This window comes from Echinops telfairi, unplaced genomic scaffold (genome assembly GCF_000313985.2).
Source record: "Echinops telfairi isolate 266 unplaced genomic scaffold, ASM31398v2 ScPeMD7_10;HRSCAF=50, whole genome shotgun sequence".
In the NCBI taxonomy this organism is placed as follows: domain Eukaryota; kingdom Metazoa; phylum Chordata; class Mammalia; order Afrosoricida; family Tenrecidae; genus Echinops; species Echinops telfairi.
The window spans coordinates 12,705,695-12,722,790 of record NW_022103907.1 but is presented as its reverse complement, the minus strand read 5'-3'; the positions used below and the strand labels follow the sequence as shown (position 1 = coordinate 12,722,790).

The 17,096-nt window shown below is 44.0% G+C and overlaps 1 protein-coding gene across 1 annotated transcript in view; it reads left to right on the top strand.

Annotated features, from left to right (window-relative positions):
- Positions 1–17,096, top strand: part of DHX57 (DExH-box helicase 57) — a 68,972-nt gene that overhangs the window by 42,725 nt on the left and 9,151 nt on the right. The window contains 9 exon segments of the mRNA XM_004711121.2: positions 1,722–1,818; positions 2,917–3,090; positions 3,658–3,858; positions 5,136–5,412; positions 9,726–9,821; positions 9,910–9,993; positions 13,221–13,355; positions 14,080–14,154; positions 16,201–16,335. Coding sequence (XP_004711178.1) covers positions 1,722–1,818; positions 2,917–3,090; positions 3,658–3,858; positions 5,136–5,412; positions 9,726–9,821; positions 9,910–9,993; positions 13,221–13,355; positions 14,080–14,154; positions 16,201–16,335 — 1,274 coding nt within the window.

Genomic DNA, 17,096 nt, shown 5'->3' with positions numbered 1-17,096 from the left:
CCCTCCTCACCACCAATTTGGATCACTTGTTGTTCCCTTGTCCCTGGGTTTGTTAACACCACTACCTTTCCCCCCACCTCCCCCTCTCCCATGTCCCCCCCAGAACTGTCGGTCCCATTGTTTTCTCCTCCAGATGGTTCATCCAGCCTATCTAATTTGACAAACCTGCGTAGAGAACATGCACAAAAACAAGACAGAGCAAAACCAAGCAATAATATACAATAAAACAACAACAACAAACCAATGACAAAAAGCAAAACAAAACACAACAAGAAAGAAAAGCTTATAGTTAGTTCAAGGACTGTTTTTTGGCCTTTAGGAGTGTTTTCCAGTACAGTCTGTTGGGGCACCACGCCCTGGCCCCAAAGTCCACCTTCAGCATTCCATGGGAACCTTGCCGCTCCTTTCCCTTGCTGCTCTGTTGCACCCCCTTAGTGTTTTGCCTCAGTATGGCAGGATCAGATCGGGCGCAATTCCCACACTGTGTCTCCGGTGTTGTCCCCTGAAGGGCTATTGGTCAGTGAGGGACATCATGTCTCATAGTGGGGCCGGCCATGTGGTCCTCTCTAGACTGGCTGCTCTAATTGGGAACATCATCCTCTAGGCCTGGTGGGCCAGGATGTGCTCCACTCTCTCTTCCTCCCCCTTCATCTGCTCCTGTGTGTTCCCAACAGATATGTCCCTCTCCCAGAGCTGCAGATTCAATGCCGTCCTTTGAAATAAATTCTTCTGGGTGGGGGGGGGATGTTCACCTTCTTAACACAATCCCTGAGGACAAAATGGGTGCATAAGCAAATGTGGTGAAGAAAGTTGATGGGGCCCAGCTATTAAAAGATACAGTGCCTGAAGATAAGCGGCCATTTAGCTGGGAAGCAACAAAGTCCACATGGAATAAGCACACCAGCCTGTGTGATCATGAGGTGTCAAGAGGATTAGATATCAGAAGACCAAAACAATCATATCGATGGAAATGAGGAGGGGGTGTGTGGAGTGGAGGCCCAAAGCCCATCTGTAGACAATTGGACATCCCCTTACAGAAGGGTCACAAGGAAGGATGAGTCAGATTGGATGCAGTATAGCACTGATGAAACATACAACATTCCTCTAGTTCTTTAATGCTTCCTCCCCCCCACTATCATGGCCCCAGTTCTTATAAATCCAGCTAGAACAGACCATGTACACTGACTGATACAGATAAGCGCTCTTGACACATGGAATCCAGGAAAAATAAACCCCTCAGAAACAATAATGGGAATAGTGGTACTATGAGGGTAGGGGGAAGGTGAGGGGAGAAAGGGGGAACAGATCTCAATGCTCAATCAACGTATAACACCACCACTACCACCAGGGTGACGAACAACAGAAACATGGGTGAAGGGAGACAGTGCATGGTGTAAAATATGAAAATAATAACACAGGTTCATGAGGGTGAGAGGGTGGGGGAAGGAGGTAAAAAATGAGCAGCTCATACCAAGGGCTCAAATAGAAAATGTGAAAGAAAATGTGTTGAAAAGGATGGTGTCAACATATGTATAAATGTGCTTGATACAATTGCGGTATGGATTGTTATAAAAGCTGAAAGAGCCCCCAATCAAATTTTTTTTTAGATGCTCGGATTAACACGTTTTTGTTTCTTTTTTTAATTTTTGAAATTACCTTTCTCTTTTATATTGTTTTTTCCCTTTTTGTCTCTTTCAATTTGATTTCTCTTATATACCCAGGTGCTATACTTGTGTTTTTACCGGGACTGGCTGAAATCAAGATGCTTTACGAACAGCTACAATCAAATCCTCTCTTCAACAACAGGCGCAGTGCTCAGTAAGCTGCCGGCGTCCATCTGCTGCAGTGACCCGAGTGCTTTCACTTACAGCCAGTGCCCTCTTAAGACCCAAGAATATGTTTGTTTATGCCCACTGGTGTAGAAATCACATTTGCCCTGGAAAATCACTTACTTCCCTGCCATTAAAAAGTGGCAATATTTTCTCTCTGCTTGGCATACCAAGTCAGCAAACTCGCTTATGATTGCTGTTGTCAGGAGCTTGCAGGTGTGGAGAAGGCCATTTGTTAGTAACAACATAGAAAGATCACTACCACTTTTAAAGAAACAAAATTCAGTGGCTCCTATCCCAATAGGAAGACCTTCTGAGTATATCTTCATACTTAAAAGGAAAAGTGTTTGACGGATGAACAGCCCCCAGAACTATGGGCATGTCATTTCATAGTTAATATCACCGCCTCTACCTCTTTCTCTGGATTTAAAGGTCAAGAAAAAGAAATAGCTCTTTGTTGGTTAGTTGACTCTAGGCTTGTTAATTATAGAATCTTAGCTCTGTATTCCTTTTGTTTGAATTACACACCAATATGTTTCCCAGGATGATGCGATTGGTTGATCAAAACGCCCCTGCCAGTGAGCCCGCTCCTGTTGCTTCTGACCATGCGTGCATCAGAGGAGAGCTGCGCAGCTAGTGCGCCCAAGACCGCGGCCTCACAGAGGTGCCAGGCTGACTTCAGAGAACAGAGTGAATCTTTTGTAAAGATCAGAAAGAGTCGTCCCACTTAGAAGGTCTAAGCCTTGAGAAAGGAGACCTGTGGCATAGTGGGTTAAGCGTTGGCCTATACACCAGAAGGTGGCTCCCTCAAACCCATCAGTTGCTGCTCCCTTAGGGGGACGACGGGGCAGCCTATTTCCATAAGCCTCACTAAATAAGGTGTGCAGCCGCGGGAACTATATTGAGTCATTTCTACTGAGTGCTGTGGGGTTCCGAGGAGTTGTATTGATAGGGCAGCCCCGAGCTCCGGTTATAGAGAAGGCGCTGACACTTCACAGTCTGATAATTTGAATACAAAGTCACCCACAGAGATCCAGTGTCAGTGCTCTGTACTAGAAAACCTGCTGTGCCTTTTCTGTCTTTCCAGATGTGTGATTCATCCGCTTCATTCATCTCTGTCCAGCGAAGAGCAGCAGGCTGTGTTTGTAAAGCCTCCTGTCGGTGTGACTAAGATCATCATTTCCACCAATATTGCCGAGACATCCATAACCATTGATGATGTGGTCTATGTCATCGATTCTGGGAAAATGAAAGAAAAGAGGTATTCTCTTTTGCTGATGGAAGCGGGGCCAAAGAGGCTGCTAGTGTCTGCTGCTGTTGGGCCCATGCTTCCTGCGGGGGTGGGGATGGGGTGCTTTATGAGACCTCGATGTGGATGTGTGAGCGATTCTGTAGCTAAGACCTTGAGTCTTAAACTCAATGTAAGGGTTTCCTGGAAAGCAAGAAATTATTCCTCCGCGGAGCTCGGGTAGAAAGAGAATTTTGAAGATGATAGCGGCAGATGTGCAAATGTGCTTGACGCAATGGATGGATGTCTGGATTGTGATGAATTGCATGAGCCCCTAATAATATAATTTTAAAAATTATTCTTCCTCTTTTTGCATTGTGCTTGCACACTTGTTTGAAGAAAGCACATTTGAATAAAGAAACTGCTGGCACTGGCTACCGTGTAACACCAGCACTTGGCACCTCCCCGGGGCTCTGGGATCCCAGGACGCCCAGGGCCTATGTCTTCCTGGTGGTGGTTCTGTTCTGCCCATGTCAGATAGAGGCTTGGACACCTATTTGTAAACTAACTCTCTTTTTCACATGTTTTATCTCTTTATAGATATGATGCAAGCAAAGGTATGGAGAGTCTGGAGGACACTTTTGTGTCTCAGGCTAATGCCCTACAAAGGAAAGGCCGAGCCGGCCGTGTTGCTTCTGGGGTCTGCTTCCACTTATTCACCAGCCATCACTACAGCCACCAGCTGCTAAAGCAGCAGCTGCCAGAAATACAGAGAGTGCCGTTGGAGCAGCTGTGTCTGAGGTACGCTCCTTCCAGAGGGTCTGAATGTTCCCCGCCTATTAAGGTCCCAGGTGTTTCTTTTACCTAATCAAGCTGTTGTTAAGTGTGGCCGTGGATGAAACCATTTATTTACCAACAAAAAGATCTTCAGTGTTGTCTTCACTGTTCTTGCTAACTTTTTCCTCAAAAGACATCTTACATTGCAGAGGATGATGGCCCTACAGTCGAGCTTAAGAATACATATATGTGATTGTACAACTCTTCTTAATGTGATGGAATGGTTGAGTTGTATGATAGGTAAATTAGAAGCCAATAAAACTGTTGAGGAAAAAATTACAAAGTGAATCAGGAAAGTAATCCAAACTAAAAGAAATACTCAAAATTTCGAATAGAAATACTCAAAAACATAAACCTCACTGCCATCGAGTTGATTCCAGTTCTTAATGAAACTACAGAATAGTAGACCCGCCCCTGTGGGTGTCCGAGGCTGCAAATCTTCCTGGAAACAGATGGTCTCATCTTGCCCCTTCAGAGCGGCTGGTGAGTTCAAACTGTAGTCTTGTGGGTAGCATTCCAACTCCTACAGCATGTACAAAGGTCGACATCTGAAAAACGAAATAACTAAAATAGATAAAATTTTATACAGTAAAACCTGCAAAAGCTGGAAGTTGTGTAAGACAGTAGTTCTCAAGAGCTATCGCAAGGCAGAAAGCAGATTCATTTCATGAACGATAACGGGAAGTTCAGCTGTGAAACAGTAAATGATTCATTTGAGTTTTATTTCATAATTTGAACCCACTGCTACAGGAGAAAATCGGGCTGTCTGCTCCTGTAACGATTCACAGCCTCAGAAACCCTGTGTAGAGTTGCCCAGAGAATCAACACGATGGGACTGGGCTCGGATTTTTGGTTTGTTTTGGTATGAAAGGAACCATTTTGAAAGGTTAAAGAGAAGATTTTATTCTGAGCCTGGAAAATTCTTAGAATCTGTAAGTGTGTCAGTAGTTTATTGCTAGGAGAACTAGATGGCATAAGACAGTTTTCTTTTTATCATTTTATTGGGGACTCGTACAACTCTTATCACACTCCATCCATCCATCCATTGTGTCAAGCATATTTGTACATTGCCATCGGCCTAAGACATTTTAAAAAATAAAATATTCATACTAGCATTGTCAATTTATAAAATCATATTTCTGGGGAGTTAATTTTCATTCACAAAAATCCTGTCTTGCTCTTCTGTGTCAGTTCCCTGGGAATAAGACTAGCACATTATTTCTGGTGTTTTCTTTGTTCAGAATTAAAATTTTAGAGATGTTTAGTGCCCATCCCCTCCAGTCTGTGTTCGCCCGGCTCATTGAACCTCCACACGCGGAGTCCCTCCGAGCATCCAAAATGCGGTTGCGAGACTTGGGAGCACTGACCCAAGATGAAAAGTTGACCCCCCTGGGGTACCACTTGGCCTCTCTGCCCGTGGATGTGAGGATCGGCAAACTGATGCTGTTTGGGTCCATCTTCCGCTGTCTGGATCCTGCTCTCACCATTGCTGCCAGTTTGGCCTTTAAGGCTCCTTTTGTAAGTAAACAGCTTTCATCTAAACCCCAGGCCCCTGGGTCTCTAAGCGGGTGTGTGAGCCCCTTAAAAAATGTTCTCCTGTGCTTTCTGTGGGTTTTTCAGGGCAGACTGTACATAACTTTCATCTGGTCTTCAAAGAGGTCCACATCCCAAATAAAAATGAAGAACTAGCATCTACATGATTAAAATGATCTCTTTCTATATGATATTTGCCTGCTCTAGAAAAATCAGAAGATGCAAATGAGCAAAAGATGCCCCAGCATGGCTTTAAAGAGCAAGAAACTTACTGAATCAGTAGAAACTAGAAGAGCCCCTGAGACTGTCGCCTTTAGATAACCTTTGAACTTGGAACTCATGCCATCTCTGGGGGCCACTTTTCACAGTCAATAATAAGATGGCTGATAAATAACATCACCCAGGAGTAATGTGCGCCCTTACACAACATGAGACCAAACAGCTGCAAAGATGAGAAGACAGAGGGGGAGGGAGGGGAAACCAGATCCATCAAAGAATGGTGACACATTGTGAAAACTAACCAGTGTCATTGAGCAATTTGTGTTAAAAAAAAATGTTAAACGGGCATGTTCTCTGCTATGTGGTTTCACCTGAAACTCGATGAATGACCTGATTGTTGTGTTTTTTTAAATCTTGATTCAAGCCAGCTAAATGTGTTGACTTCAAGGAGGAGACATGCAGGATTAAAAAGCAAAAGAGCACCCAGAAGCAAGAAAAGAAAGGACATTTACAAACCCAAACAAAAGGAGGCGCTTGTGGGGACCCCCGAGGGACTGATAGAAAGCACTTGGGAATCAGCTAGTCTCCCACTAACCAGCTGAGGAGTGGTCACATTAGCTTAGTGAAGTGGAAGCAGTGCAGATCACCTCTCCTGGGCTTTCTCTCTGCCTGGGTGCCACAAACACACACTCCCAGTGTCATCGATTAGCTTCTTCATTTTCTCTTCTTCTCCCCTTCTGTTTCTATTTTTACAATTCAGTTTCCAGCAAGACAGGAATCCTTGAATTCATCAACATACTCCAATGCTGAGCAAAAGCTAGCATGGATGGCATTTACCCCTTAGATCATTAGTGGTTCTCAACCTTCCTAATGCAGCGGCCCTTTAATAAAGTTCCTCATGTTGTGACCCCCCCCAACCATAAAATTATTTTATTATTTAAAAAAATAATTTTATTGGGGGCTCATACAACTCATCACAATCCAAACATCCATCCATTGTGTCGAACACATTTGTACATTTGTTGCCATCATCATTCTCAAAATATTTGCTTTCTACTTGATCCCCTTGGTATCAGCTCCTCATTTTTCCCCTCCTACCCTCCCTCCAAAACTCTTGATAATTTATAAATTATTTTGTTATGTCTTACACTATTCGATGTCTCACTTCACCCATTTTCTGTTGTCCATCCCCCAGGTAGGGGGTTATATGTAGATCATTGTGATCGGTTCCTACTTTCTCCCCCACCTTTCTCTTACCCTCCTGGTATCACTCCTCTCACTATTGGCTCTGAGGGGTTTTTTGGGTGTTTTTTTTTAATCATTTTATTGGGGGCTCATACAACTCTTATCACAGTCCATACATACATAAATTGTATAAAGCACATTTGTACATTCGTTACCCTCATCATTCTCAAAACATTTGCTCTCTATGTAAGCCCCTGGCATCAGCTTCTCATTTTCCCCCCTTTCCTCCCTGCTTCCCCCTCCCTCATGAACCCTTGATAATTTATAAATTATTATTTTGTCATGTCTTACACTGTCCAACGTCTCCCTTCACCCACTTTCCTGTTATCCATCCCCCAGGGAGGAGGTTATATGTAGATCCCTATAATCGGTTCCCCCTTTCCACTCACCCTCCCTCTATCCTCCCAGTATCGCCATTCTCACCACTGATCCTGAAGGGATCATCTGCCTGGATTCCCTGTGTTTCCAGTTCCTATCTGTATATACATCCTCTGGTCTAGCCAGATTTGTAAGGTAGAATTGAGATCATGATAGTGGGGAGGAGGAAGCATTAAAGAACTAGAGAAAAGTTGTATGTTTCATCAGTGCTATACTGCGCCCTGACTGGCTTGTCTCCCCACGACCCTTCTGTAAGGGGATCTCCAGTTGCCTACAGATGGGTTTTGGGTCCCCATTCCGCACTCACCCTCAGTAATTCCTCTTGGTTGCATTAACCTTGATCAAGCCCTACCAGGCCTCTTACACCCTCTTCGCCACCGTTTTTTGGATTACTTGTTCCCTTGTCCCTGGGTTTAACACCGACTTCCTTTCCCCTGCCTCTCCCTCTCCCATGTCCCCTCTGAACTGTTGGTCCCGTTGTTTTCTCTTCCAGATTGTTTATCCCGCCTATCTTATCTAGATAGACCTGCAGAGATAATAATATGCACAAAAAACTAACAGAGCAAAACAAAGCAACTAAAGAAAACAAAACAACAAAAAACCAACGACAAAAAAAGAAAGGCCTATAAATAGTTCAAGGTCTGTTTGTTGACCTTTGGGAGTGTTTTCTGGTTCTGGTTGACATAAAATTATTTTTGTTGCTACTTCATAATTATCACAAGGGGGCAATATTCATATCAACCACAGCTGAATATAAAAAGCCCAGTCAGCATCCAGATTAAGTTCCCATGGTACAGATTTTTTTTTGCAGTAGTTGATGATTTTACAGTACATGATTTTATATTTACCCAGTAATTATAATTGGTGAAGTGTCGGTTTACCTCCAATATGGCTGCTTTCAACACAGTAGCTGCTGCTAACAGAGCAGGTGCCTTCAACACAGTAGCTGCTCTCGACACGTGTGACTGATCTGCCTAAGTACATTATGGCACCAACCCTGCCACATACACTTGTATTTGTAGGGCTATATGTGACGGGGTTGGCGTGATGATGTCATCACGCCAGGTACTCGTAAGTGAGGGTGTCTGCATGTGGGCAGACCCGCCTGGAGACGGATAGAGGAGTGGTGTCTCGGTTCCTAAGACCATCAGAAATGTGTGTTTTCTGATGGTTGTAGGTGACCTCTATGAAAGGGTCATTCTATCCCACTGCCTTAGATAAAAGAGTTTATTTGAATCTGGTGGGGCAGGGGACATGATCAATACATTTTTATACCCCCTGGGACCATCCTGCCTTCATTTTACCATGGCCTCTCTTCATAGGTAGAGAAGTCCTCCTGTAACGTGAAGAAGATTCTTACTTCTAGCCACCTTCACCCCACCCCCGTGACTAAGCATAACTGCCCCTCCATGTTCCCTAGGATGTAATCGTCATGGACACAGGTCTCCAGATCTTTTCACCACTGGAGCTGCTTGGTGGGTTTGAACCCCAACCTTTTGCTTTAACCACTGCAACTACGAAGGCTCCTTAGCTATGGAGATATATGCGTGTAACTTTTTCTTTACTGCTAATGTTTTTACTTCATAGAATTGTAAACTCACAGGTCTGCAAAAAAAAGGCCTTAGTCCACCTCCCTCACTGAACCACAGAGGAGAAACCCAAGGTCCTGAAGGCGGGCGATGGTATCAGTGGGAGAGCCGGACCTCACCTCGTCCGTTTCTCAGCTCACCTAGACCTCTTCTACTGGAAAACTGAGCGACTTCATTAGAATTGCCTAGGTCATCTGAGCCCCTGTCAACATGATACTCATCTCCCACATGGAGTCCTTTCCCTGCTGGCCTTCTTTCAAGGAAATCAACTTTACTTCTATGTAAAGAAGCAGAAAAGAAAAGGTTTTTGTTGTTGTGTTAGCTTTGAGTTATTCAAGTAAAGGAAAATCAGATAAAGGTCCTACGATTGGTGTTAACAGGCAGGGCGCTGGTTCAGCTGTAAGAGCTCTATTGCACCTCATGCTGGAGTCCGCAGAGGCCCGGGAGAGCAGAGAAGCGTCAGAATGGAGCAGTCAGGTGTGGCGTGGGGTGGAGGTGGGGGTGAGCGGCAGAAACCTCGGGAACTCAGTGCTCTGTCAACCTTAGACATGTGTTAGGAAAAGGGGCCACAAACATTTTGTAAAAAAGGAGGCAAGCATAGTTGTGAGTACAGAAGCAGGGGTGACTCACGTATAAAAGATAAACAAAAATCTGTTAAATACAGATCCGAAATCTCAAATTTCAGATCAGAGTGGCACTTTGGTGCCATCAGGGTGACCAGGAGTCTCATCAGATTATTAGATGTCTTTACTCAGCCCCTCTCTGAGGATTCTGGTGCCACATAAAATGCTTACGCCCTGCACCTTGCGACAGCAGGAGAAAGCCAAGGATCCCAGGTGGCCTTCAATTCTGCCTTTCCTTGTTTAGGTGTCTCCCTGGGACAAGAAAGAGGAAGCTAACCAGAAAAAGCTGGAATTTGCCTTCGCAAACAGTGATTACCTGGCCCTTCTCCGAGCATATAAAGTAAGTCCATAACCTAATCACTGAGGTCTGTTGCCGGGCTTGAATCTGAAAACCGAGTAAGTTCTGTTTGATTTTCTCCAAAATCTAGGGATGGCAGCTAAGTACAAAAGAAGGTATGCGTGCAAGTTACAATTACTGCAGACAGAACTTCTTGTCAGGAAGGGTGCTCCAGGTGAGTCCTTTCTGCGGCAGGTGGTTATCATTCCTTTTCTGTTGTAGAAGCTGGGGGGTGGGGGCTGGTGAGGGGGTATTGCCACTCTGTCTCACTTGCCCTGTCTTTGCATTGAAAACGTTATTTGTGGGACTTGGACAACGGCTCCTAGAGTCTGAGATCAAGCCTTCTGTAGTGAATCATCAGCCGATCCCATTTGTCCTCTTATCCGGGAAGTTATGTCTACTGGAATGGAGGAGAGGCCCCTGAAAGTCACATGTTTCTATACTTCTGCCAGGCATTATTGTTAACCTAGGTGTGTAAGCCCTGTAAAGTGTATACAAAACTGTTTATTATAGGCATGTACATAATTAGGGAGAAAAGGAACAACACTTTCATCAGACCTCACAGAGTTTTATGCCATCCCCTATCACCTCTCTTTTCCCAGAAACCAAAGGACTCCTGAACCAGAGTTTCTTTGTTAATTATTCTTATGTCTGTCAGAAGCTACTGCAGATCCATTAATGATAAGGTGACCAGATTTTAACATTGATAAAGCGGGACACCATTAATAAAACTCATATCCTGGTGAAATAGCCACATGGCAGCCGAAAACCATATACCCTAGCTTGTCGTGCATTCTTTCCAAAAATCGGGACTTTTCTAAAATGCCATGGAACACGGGAAAAATTGTTAAAAATCGGGACTGTCCCACCAAAAGCGGGACATCTGGTCACTTTAATTAATGAGTATACAAGAGAGACAAAGGTTTACTATCTTCTGCATCAAAGTGGACAGGCCTTCTGTCTCCTGTTGTAATGATGTTCTTTACAAACTGCTAGTAGACACCAAATAAGCATGCTGTGTAGATTAGCAAAGGATCTGTTTCACTCAAAGATTTCAGGGCTAGGGGAGGAGATGAACTTTATTTTCATATTAAAACATTGATATCTTGTGGAGTGTTGAAACATGAACATTCTTCTTAGTAGTCAGTACCTGATATCTATTTATCTCTCTCCATTTTATAAACTAGTTCAGAGCAGAAGCTTGCTTCTATTCCCCACCGGATCCCCAGTGCATGTAGTTGGTAGTCATTAAGGATTCATAGAATAAATACATGAACAAGTGAATATAGTTATTTAAGGTAAAGTAAGACCACCCAAGTGGAGCCCTATTTGCTATAGTGGGTTGTGAGTTGGGCTGCTAACCTCAAGGTCAGCAGTTTGAAATCACCAGCTGCTCCTCAGGAGAAAGAAGAGGCTTTCTACTCAAAGGAACAGTGACAAGAACTCACAGGGGCCAATTCTCTGTTTAATAGGGTCTCTATGATAGTTTTTGAGTAGAAGACCACCCATACCAACAAATGAGAATCCCCAGGAGAGTCATATGAATGTTAAGGTTTGAAATGCATTAGTCTAAATAAAAAAATTTTTATAGGCCAATTCATATTAGAAAATTATGTATACATTTATATATATATGTGATTAAATAAAAGACCTCAAAACCATCCCAGTGTTTGCCTCATATTCCTCTGCTGTTAGGGAGACTCCATGAGACATTTTGAGAAGACAGCAGAGCTGTGGTTTCGTTGAGAGGCATAGCTTCAACCCTGGCCGAGCACTAGAGTCCCTTGGGGAGGCTTAAAACCAATGAGAACGGATAGGTTCTACCCCAGGCCAATTCAGTCTGCGTCTTGGGTGGACTGAGGGATCTGGCAGCTGCTCCTGCCGTTGTTGAGTCCACCAAGTGATTTGAATCTGCAGTCGGGTGGATAACCTTTTATCTTAAGTATCTTAAGTGTAGGGTGCAATCATAAATATTTGCCCAAGTCATTACAATTTTTAAAGTAAAATTATGATAAAATCCAAAAATCCCATAGCAATCCTATATTAGGTTTCTGAGACTGTAAATCGCAGACAGCCTCAGGTTTCTCTGAAAGAATGGTTACTGTCTTTGAACTGTGGCCCTTGTGGTTTAACAGCTCAATGCCTCACCCACAGTTCCACCTAAGTGTATTTATTCTTTTCACTCAGGATGTATAGATTTGGTGTAAACTCTGAGGTCCACCAAACTGTTCCCTCTTTCCACTAAACTCCAGCTCAGATTATAGGCTTAAAAAAAATCACGTCTCTTTGTCATTAAATAAAAATGCTTCTACCTTTAACTCCTATTATATTTGCTGCGTTATCCATGTAGATGGGAGACATGCCAAGAAAATATTTAAATTATTGTCAAGATAGGTCTCAAAAACAAAAAAACCCTCATCGCCATCGAGTTGATACTGACTCATACTGTAGGACAGGGTAGAACTGCCTTTGTGGGTTTCCAAACCTATAAAATCTTTATCGAGTAGAAAGCTTCACCTTTCCTGTGGAGGGGCTTGTGGTTTCAAACTGCTGACCTTGTAGCTAGCAGCCCAAGTCGTAACCCACTACACCACCAGGGCTCCTGAAGAGAGACAGGACGGTGTGCTTAATTTCAGTTCAGTGATCAGCTCCGTCCCTGTGGTCTAATATTCAGCCTGTATTTGAGCAGAAGCCAGAAGACAAAGAGCTTTGGATTTCTTGTATTTGTGCCCAGCTACAGACAAAAAAAGGAAAGGCACTAAAAATACTGCTGTTGAGTCCGGCTCAAGCATTCCAAGGCTGGAATCTTTATGAGAACAGACTGCCCCAGCTTTCTCCCAGGAGTCAGGGTGGGCTGAAACCGCCAACCTTCAGTCTCACAGCCGAGCACTTGACCACTGGGCCACCAGTGCTCCTTCAGCTTCAAAAGGGGTGTTTACATTGAAACCACTACCAGCGGCCCTGCTCCTGGAGAAGGTGAGGGCCAGGGGAGAGAGCTGCGCCTGCTGGGGAGGGCTGTTCTCGCTCTAGGCCCCAGGAGGAATGGGGCCGAAATGTGCAGCACTTGCTTTAAGTCAGGTTTCCACACTAAATAAGCTTAACTCCTAGGAATTTCCTGGGAAATCAGACTGAGCCAAAATAAAATAAAAGTGTGGAAAAGCGTAACCTAGAGTTAGCCTAGAAAAGATGGACTCTTCTGCCACTTTTGAAGTTGTGTGTAAACGTTTCACACTGTTGGTGTGTCCAAATGAAAACTGCCCTTTGGGAAATGCCCATCAAGGTCCTCCCCGATCTGTTGATGAACCCACCTCGGTGCTGTCCACGGCAGTGATGTTTCTCTCCTCACGCACTGGGAAGACTACGTTTACCTTCATTAAGAAATCGATGCCTCTCCTCTTTCAGGAAATGGCCAGCCTCAAACGACAATTCACTGAGCTGTTATCAGATATAGGGTTTGTGAAGGAGGGCCTCAGAGCACGGGACATTGAGAAGAGGGCCCTCGAAGGAGATGGTGTGCTGGATACCACAGGAGAAGAGGTAAAGGGTGTGGCACACACAAGCAGCAGCGGCCCTGTCTCACCGGGGGCCTTGTGTGCTGCCAAGTGGAGCACCTCCTAAAGGTTTTCCCCAGCAGATCTTGGTCTTTCTGTCTCTTTCCTCAGCACGTGAGCATTCGATGTCACCTAAGGCCTGGGGGTCGTCTTGATCATCTTCTTTCTACAATTAAGTGTCAACTGTCATTAATATAGACAGAAGCGTTTTTCTGGTGTTGCAATTTTTGTATTTTTATTGTCATTCTGGTTCTTGATAAATCCATAGGAAGTAAGAAAAACTCTCCAAATAATGTGTTCTCAAATCAGCCCTAGCTCGTTCCAGCCAGGCTGTATCCTGTGAACTGTAGGAAGACCACTTCCTCGTGGTGGCCCTGGTGCTCCTGTTCTAAGTGCAGTTAGCACTTCTCCTCTGACCCTTAGCAAGCCTACTTTTGTAGCTGCTTTTCCGAGACCTAGATCTAGGAAGGTCTTTCTGGGTCCCTGCAAAGCTCCTTGGAGTGAATCTTGTATGGATGTGACCCCGTAACTTATCGTTGACTTAGAAAGAAATCATTGTTTCTAGTAAAAATGGTAGGAACCACTGTCCTTTTATGTTTTGTTAAGATAGAGATCAACTGACAGACACTGGTGAATCCCAGGACACAGACAGAAGTAGCCACATGACGTGACAAAACTACTACTAAGATGAATGCTGTATTCTCTTACAGGCAAACTCCAATGCTGAGAACCCCAAGCTGATATCCGCAATTCTATGTGCTGCTCTGTATCCAAATGTAGTGCAGGTAACAAAACATTTTTGCTGGATCCTCCCATTTCTTGTCGACCTGTGGGCAAGGGCTGTAGGTTCAGATTTACACGTTAATCAACAGAAAGAGAAGCATGCTTGTAAGGAGCTGCCTCGTCGCATCTCCTCCGCGCTCATTTCCACTCCTTCCTGTCGCTGCAGCAGCCTGATGTGTCATTCCCTAGCGTGTGCATCACATCAAGCGCAATGCCTTCAAAATCCTTCTGGCATTTTAAGACAAGCCAGAAATTAAGAAGAGCATAGAGGCCACTCAGTCCGCCAGCATGTGCTTAACTGACCTTCTCACTTAGCCATGCGGTTGATTCTCCCGCCGTTTCCATTTCCCCAGATTCCCTCTGGCCAAAAATTAGCTGAGAGCAGATGACACGAATCAGTACCGTGGCCGTCCTCTGGAGAGGGATCCTGCCTAATTGCACCCTCGGACTTTTCCCTGAGTTCTGATGTTCAGTCCTAACAAGGAACCATTTCAAACCAGGGAAGAATTTGAATTGGGCAGAGTAGTAAATCACTTCTCAAGGCCTTCATTTAAAAAAAATTCTCACTTAGCATCGGTTACATTGTGCTTACATTGTGGTTCACTTTCAACATAGAACTTGCATGTGTTTGAAATGTACTTTCAAAAAAATGTTGATATCAGTCCGTTGGTTTTGATAGTCTACTCTGGTTATTTAAGGTCTTACCACTAGCGGAAGGGGAGGGTGCAAGGGACCCTATAAATTGGTAACTTTCTATGAATCTCTATGATTTCAAAATAAAAAGATTTGAGGAAACAGGAAAAAAATACAGAGACCTGAAATGTAGAAATGCAAGCCATCGGTGTGGTGGAAGAAATCTTAGGTAACTAATAATTTTGATACTGAGCCAAGAGTGAAAATACCTGGCTATGTGTGGAAGCACTCCACAACTAGAACAGGAGGGAACAGGCAGTACGCACACAGAGAAACGATGTACTGTTACGAGGATGAAGAAACGCAAGTTAGAACAACAAAGAAATAGCTCATGTTACTTTCAGAAATAGAAATAATACTTTCCAACAAAGAAATAATATTTTTTACATTTGGTAAATTTTAAATGGGCTTTCATGAGCCTCAGAAATGTGGTGTGACTCGTGGAGAGAATATAAGCAGACCCACCCTTTCCAGCAAGCAGTGTCATGCCTAGGGATTTATCACTAGGAAATAGCACGTGCTGGACGAAGACAGCACTAGAAGAATGTTTGAGTGCCCCTCCTCCTCCTGGCAGGCCATCTGAATTTGCAGTGATAGGAAGTCTATTGTCTAAACAGATACCATGTAGGTATTAAAGACTTTGTCGTTAGAAAATATTTAACAACATGGGAAAATGGTGGTTTTAAAAGTAGGTTGTAAAAAGAATTACCCAACTGTATTGTGAATATATACATATATTTTTATAGCACATGTGTATGGTTATCTCTGTATACATAAACTTACCTAGCAAAGAAAACAAAAATTCTATTCATCAAATATTAATACTAGGTATTTCCTAATCATGGGATTACATCTTTTTTTCACCTTTTTTCCTAATATGTATTTGCTACATGAAGCATGTATTTACCATCTTTGAAAATATATAGGTATATAATTCATGTATACGTGGAAGATTTCATTAATGTTTTCAAATGAAATCATCTGTTTATTCATTGTGTGTGTGTGTGTGTGTGTGTGTGTGTGTTTAAAGAAATGTAAGTGGGAATGTTGTCCCTCGGCCAGTGTTGCTCATGGAGATCAGCTGCACCTGACAGTCAGTGCAGACCCAGGGGAGCAGCAGCGTGTTCCCTCCTCCACATGCTGCTGTGTGGCCTGCTCGCTCAGAGCTGCTACCCTGCACCTACGTGTCTGAGTGGCAGAATGCATGGGCTGTTTTCAAAAGGAACCAAGTACATGAGAAAAGGAAGAAACAGCAACGCCCTTCAGCAAAGAATGGTTTTAGTGCCAGGGAGCGCTCTGTCGATGTAGTACATCTTATGCTCGTGTGTCTGTGTTCACCAATACCTGTTGTGTAGGTGAAAAGCCCAGAAGGGAAATTTCAGAAGACCAGTATCGGAGCTGTGAGAATGAAACCAAAATCAGAAGAGTTGAAGTTTGTCACCAAGAACGATGGCTACGTGCACATTCACCCTTCATCCGTCAACTACCAGGTCAGAGGGCCATGTGCCTGCACGTTTACATAGGGCTCCTGTCGTTGAGGCAGGCTGTTCTGTCACTTGCTGGGTGACAGCATCAAAGCTTGGGCTGGGTAAACAGAAGCAGACTGGACACCGCGTGTGTCTGGAAGTATGTCTGCTTCAAGGAAATCCCGTGGAGTGTGAAATAATGCTCAAGCCTGCTTTCGGGTGCAAATTGTTTCTTTGCAGTGGTGAGTTGAGAAGTCATGATGTAATTGCCCCGCTGAATCTGTGCCTTGAATAGGGAATGTGAGACCCTTCTTTGAAATAGCTAGACTGGGCAAATGTGCAGAGACCAGAGGTTACCAAGCAGGACCGAGGGGGAGAGGGAGGCATCGTGTAGGAAGCAGTTTCTGTTTATGGTGCTAGACAGTGGGCAACAGACAGCGTACTGGTGATGGTTGCACAACATGACAACTGTACTGAACGTCACTAACTTGTACACGGAGCCCCAGTGGGGCTACTCACTGGAATGTCAGCAGTTAGAACCCACCAGCTGGAGAAAGATGGGCTTTCTGCTCTCTTAAAAATGTGCAGCCTCCTGGTAGGGCTTGATCAAAGGCAATGTAACCGAGACGAATTACTGAAACCCAAATGAAGGCTGAACATGATAGAGGGATAAGAGGAAAGTAAAAGGAATTAGAGGAAAGAACTAGGAGGCAAAGGGCATTTATAGAGGTCTGAATACAGGCATATACATATGAAAATATATATGATGATGGGGAAATAGATCT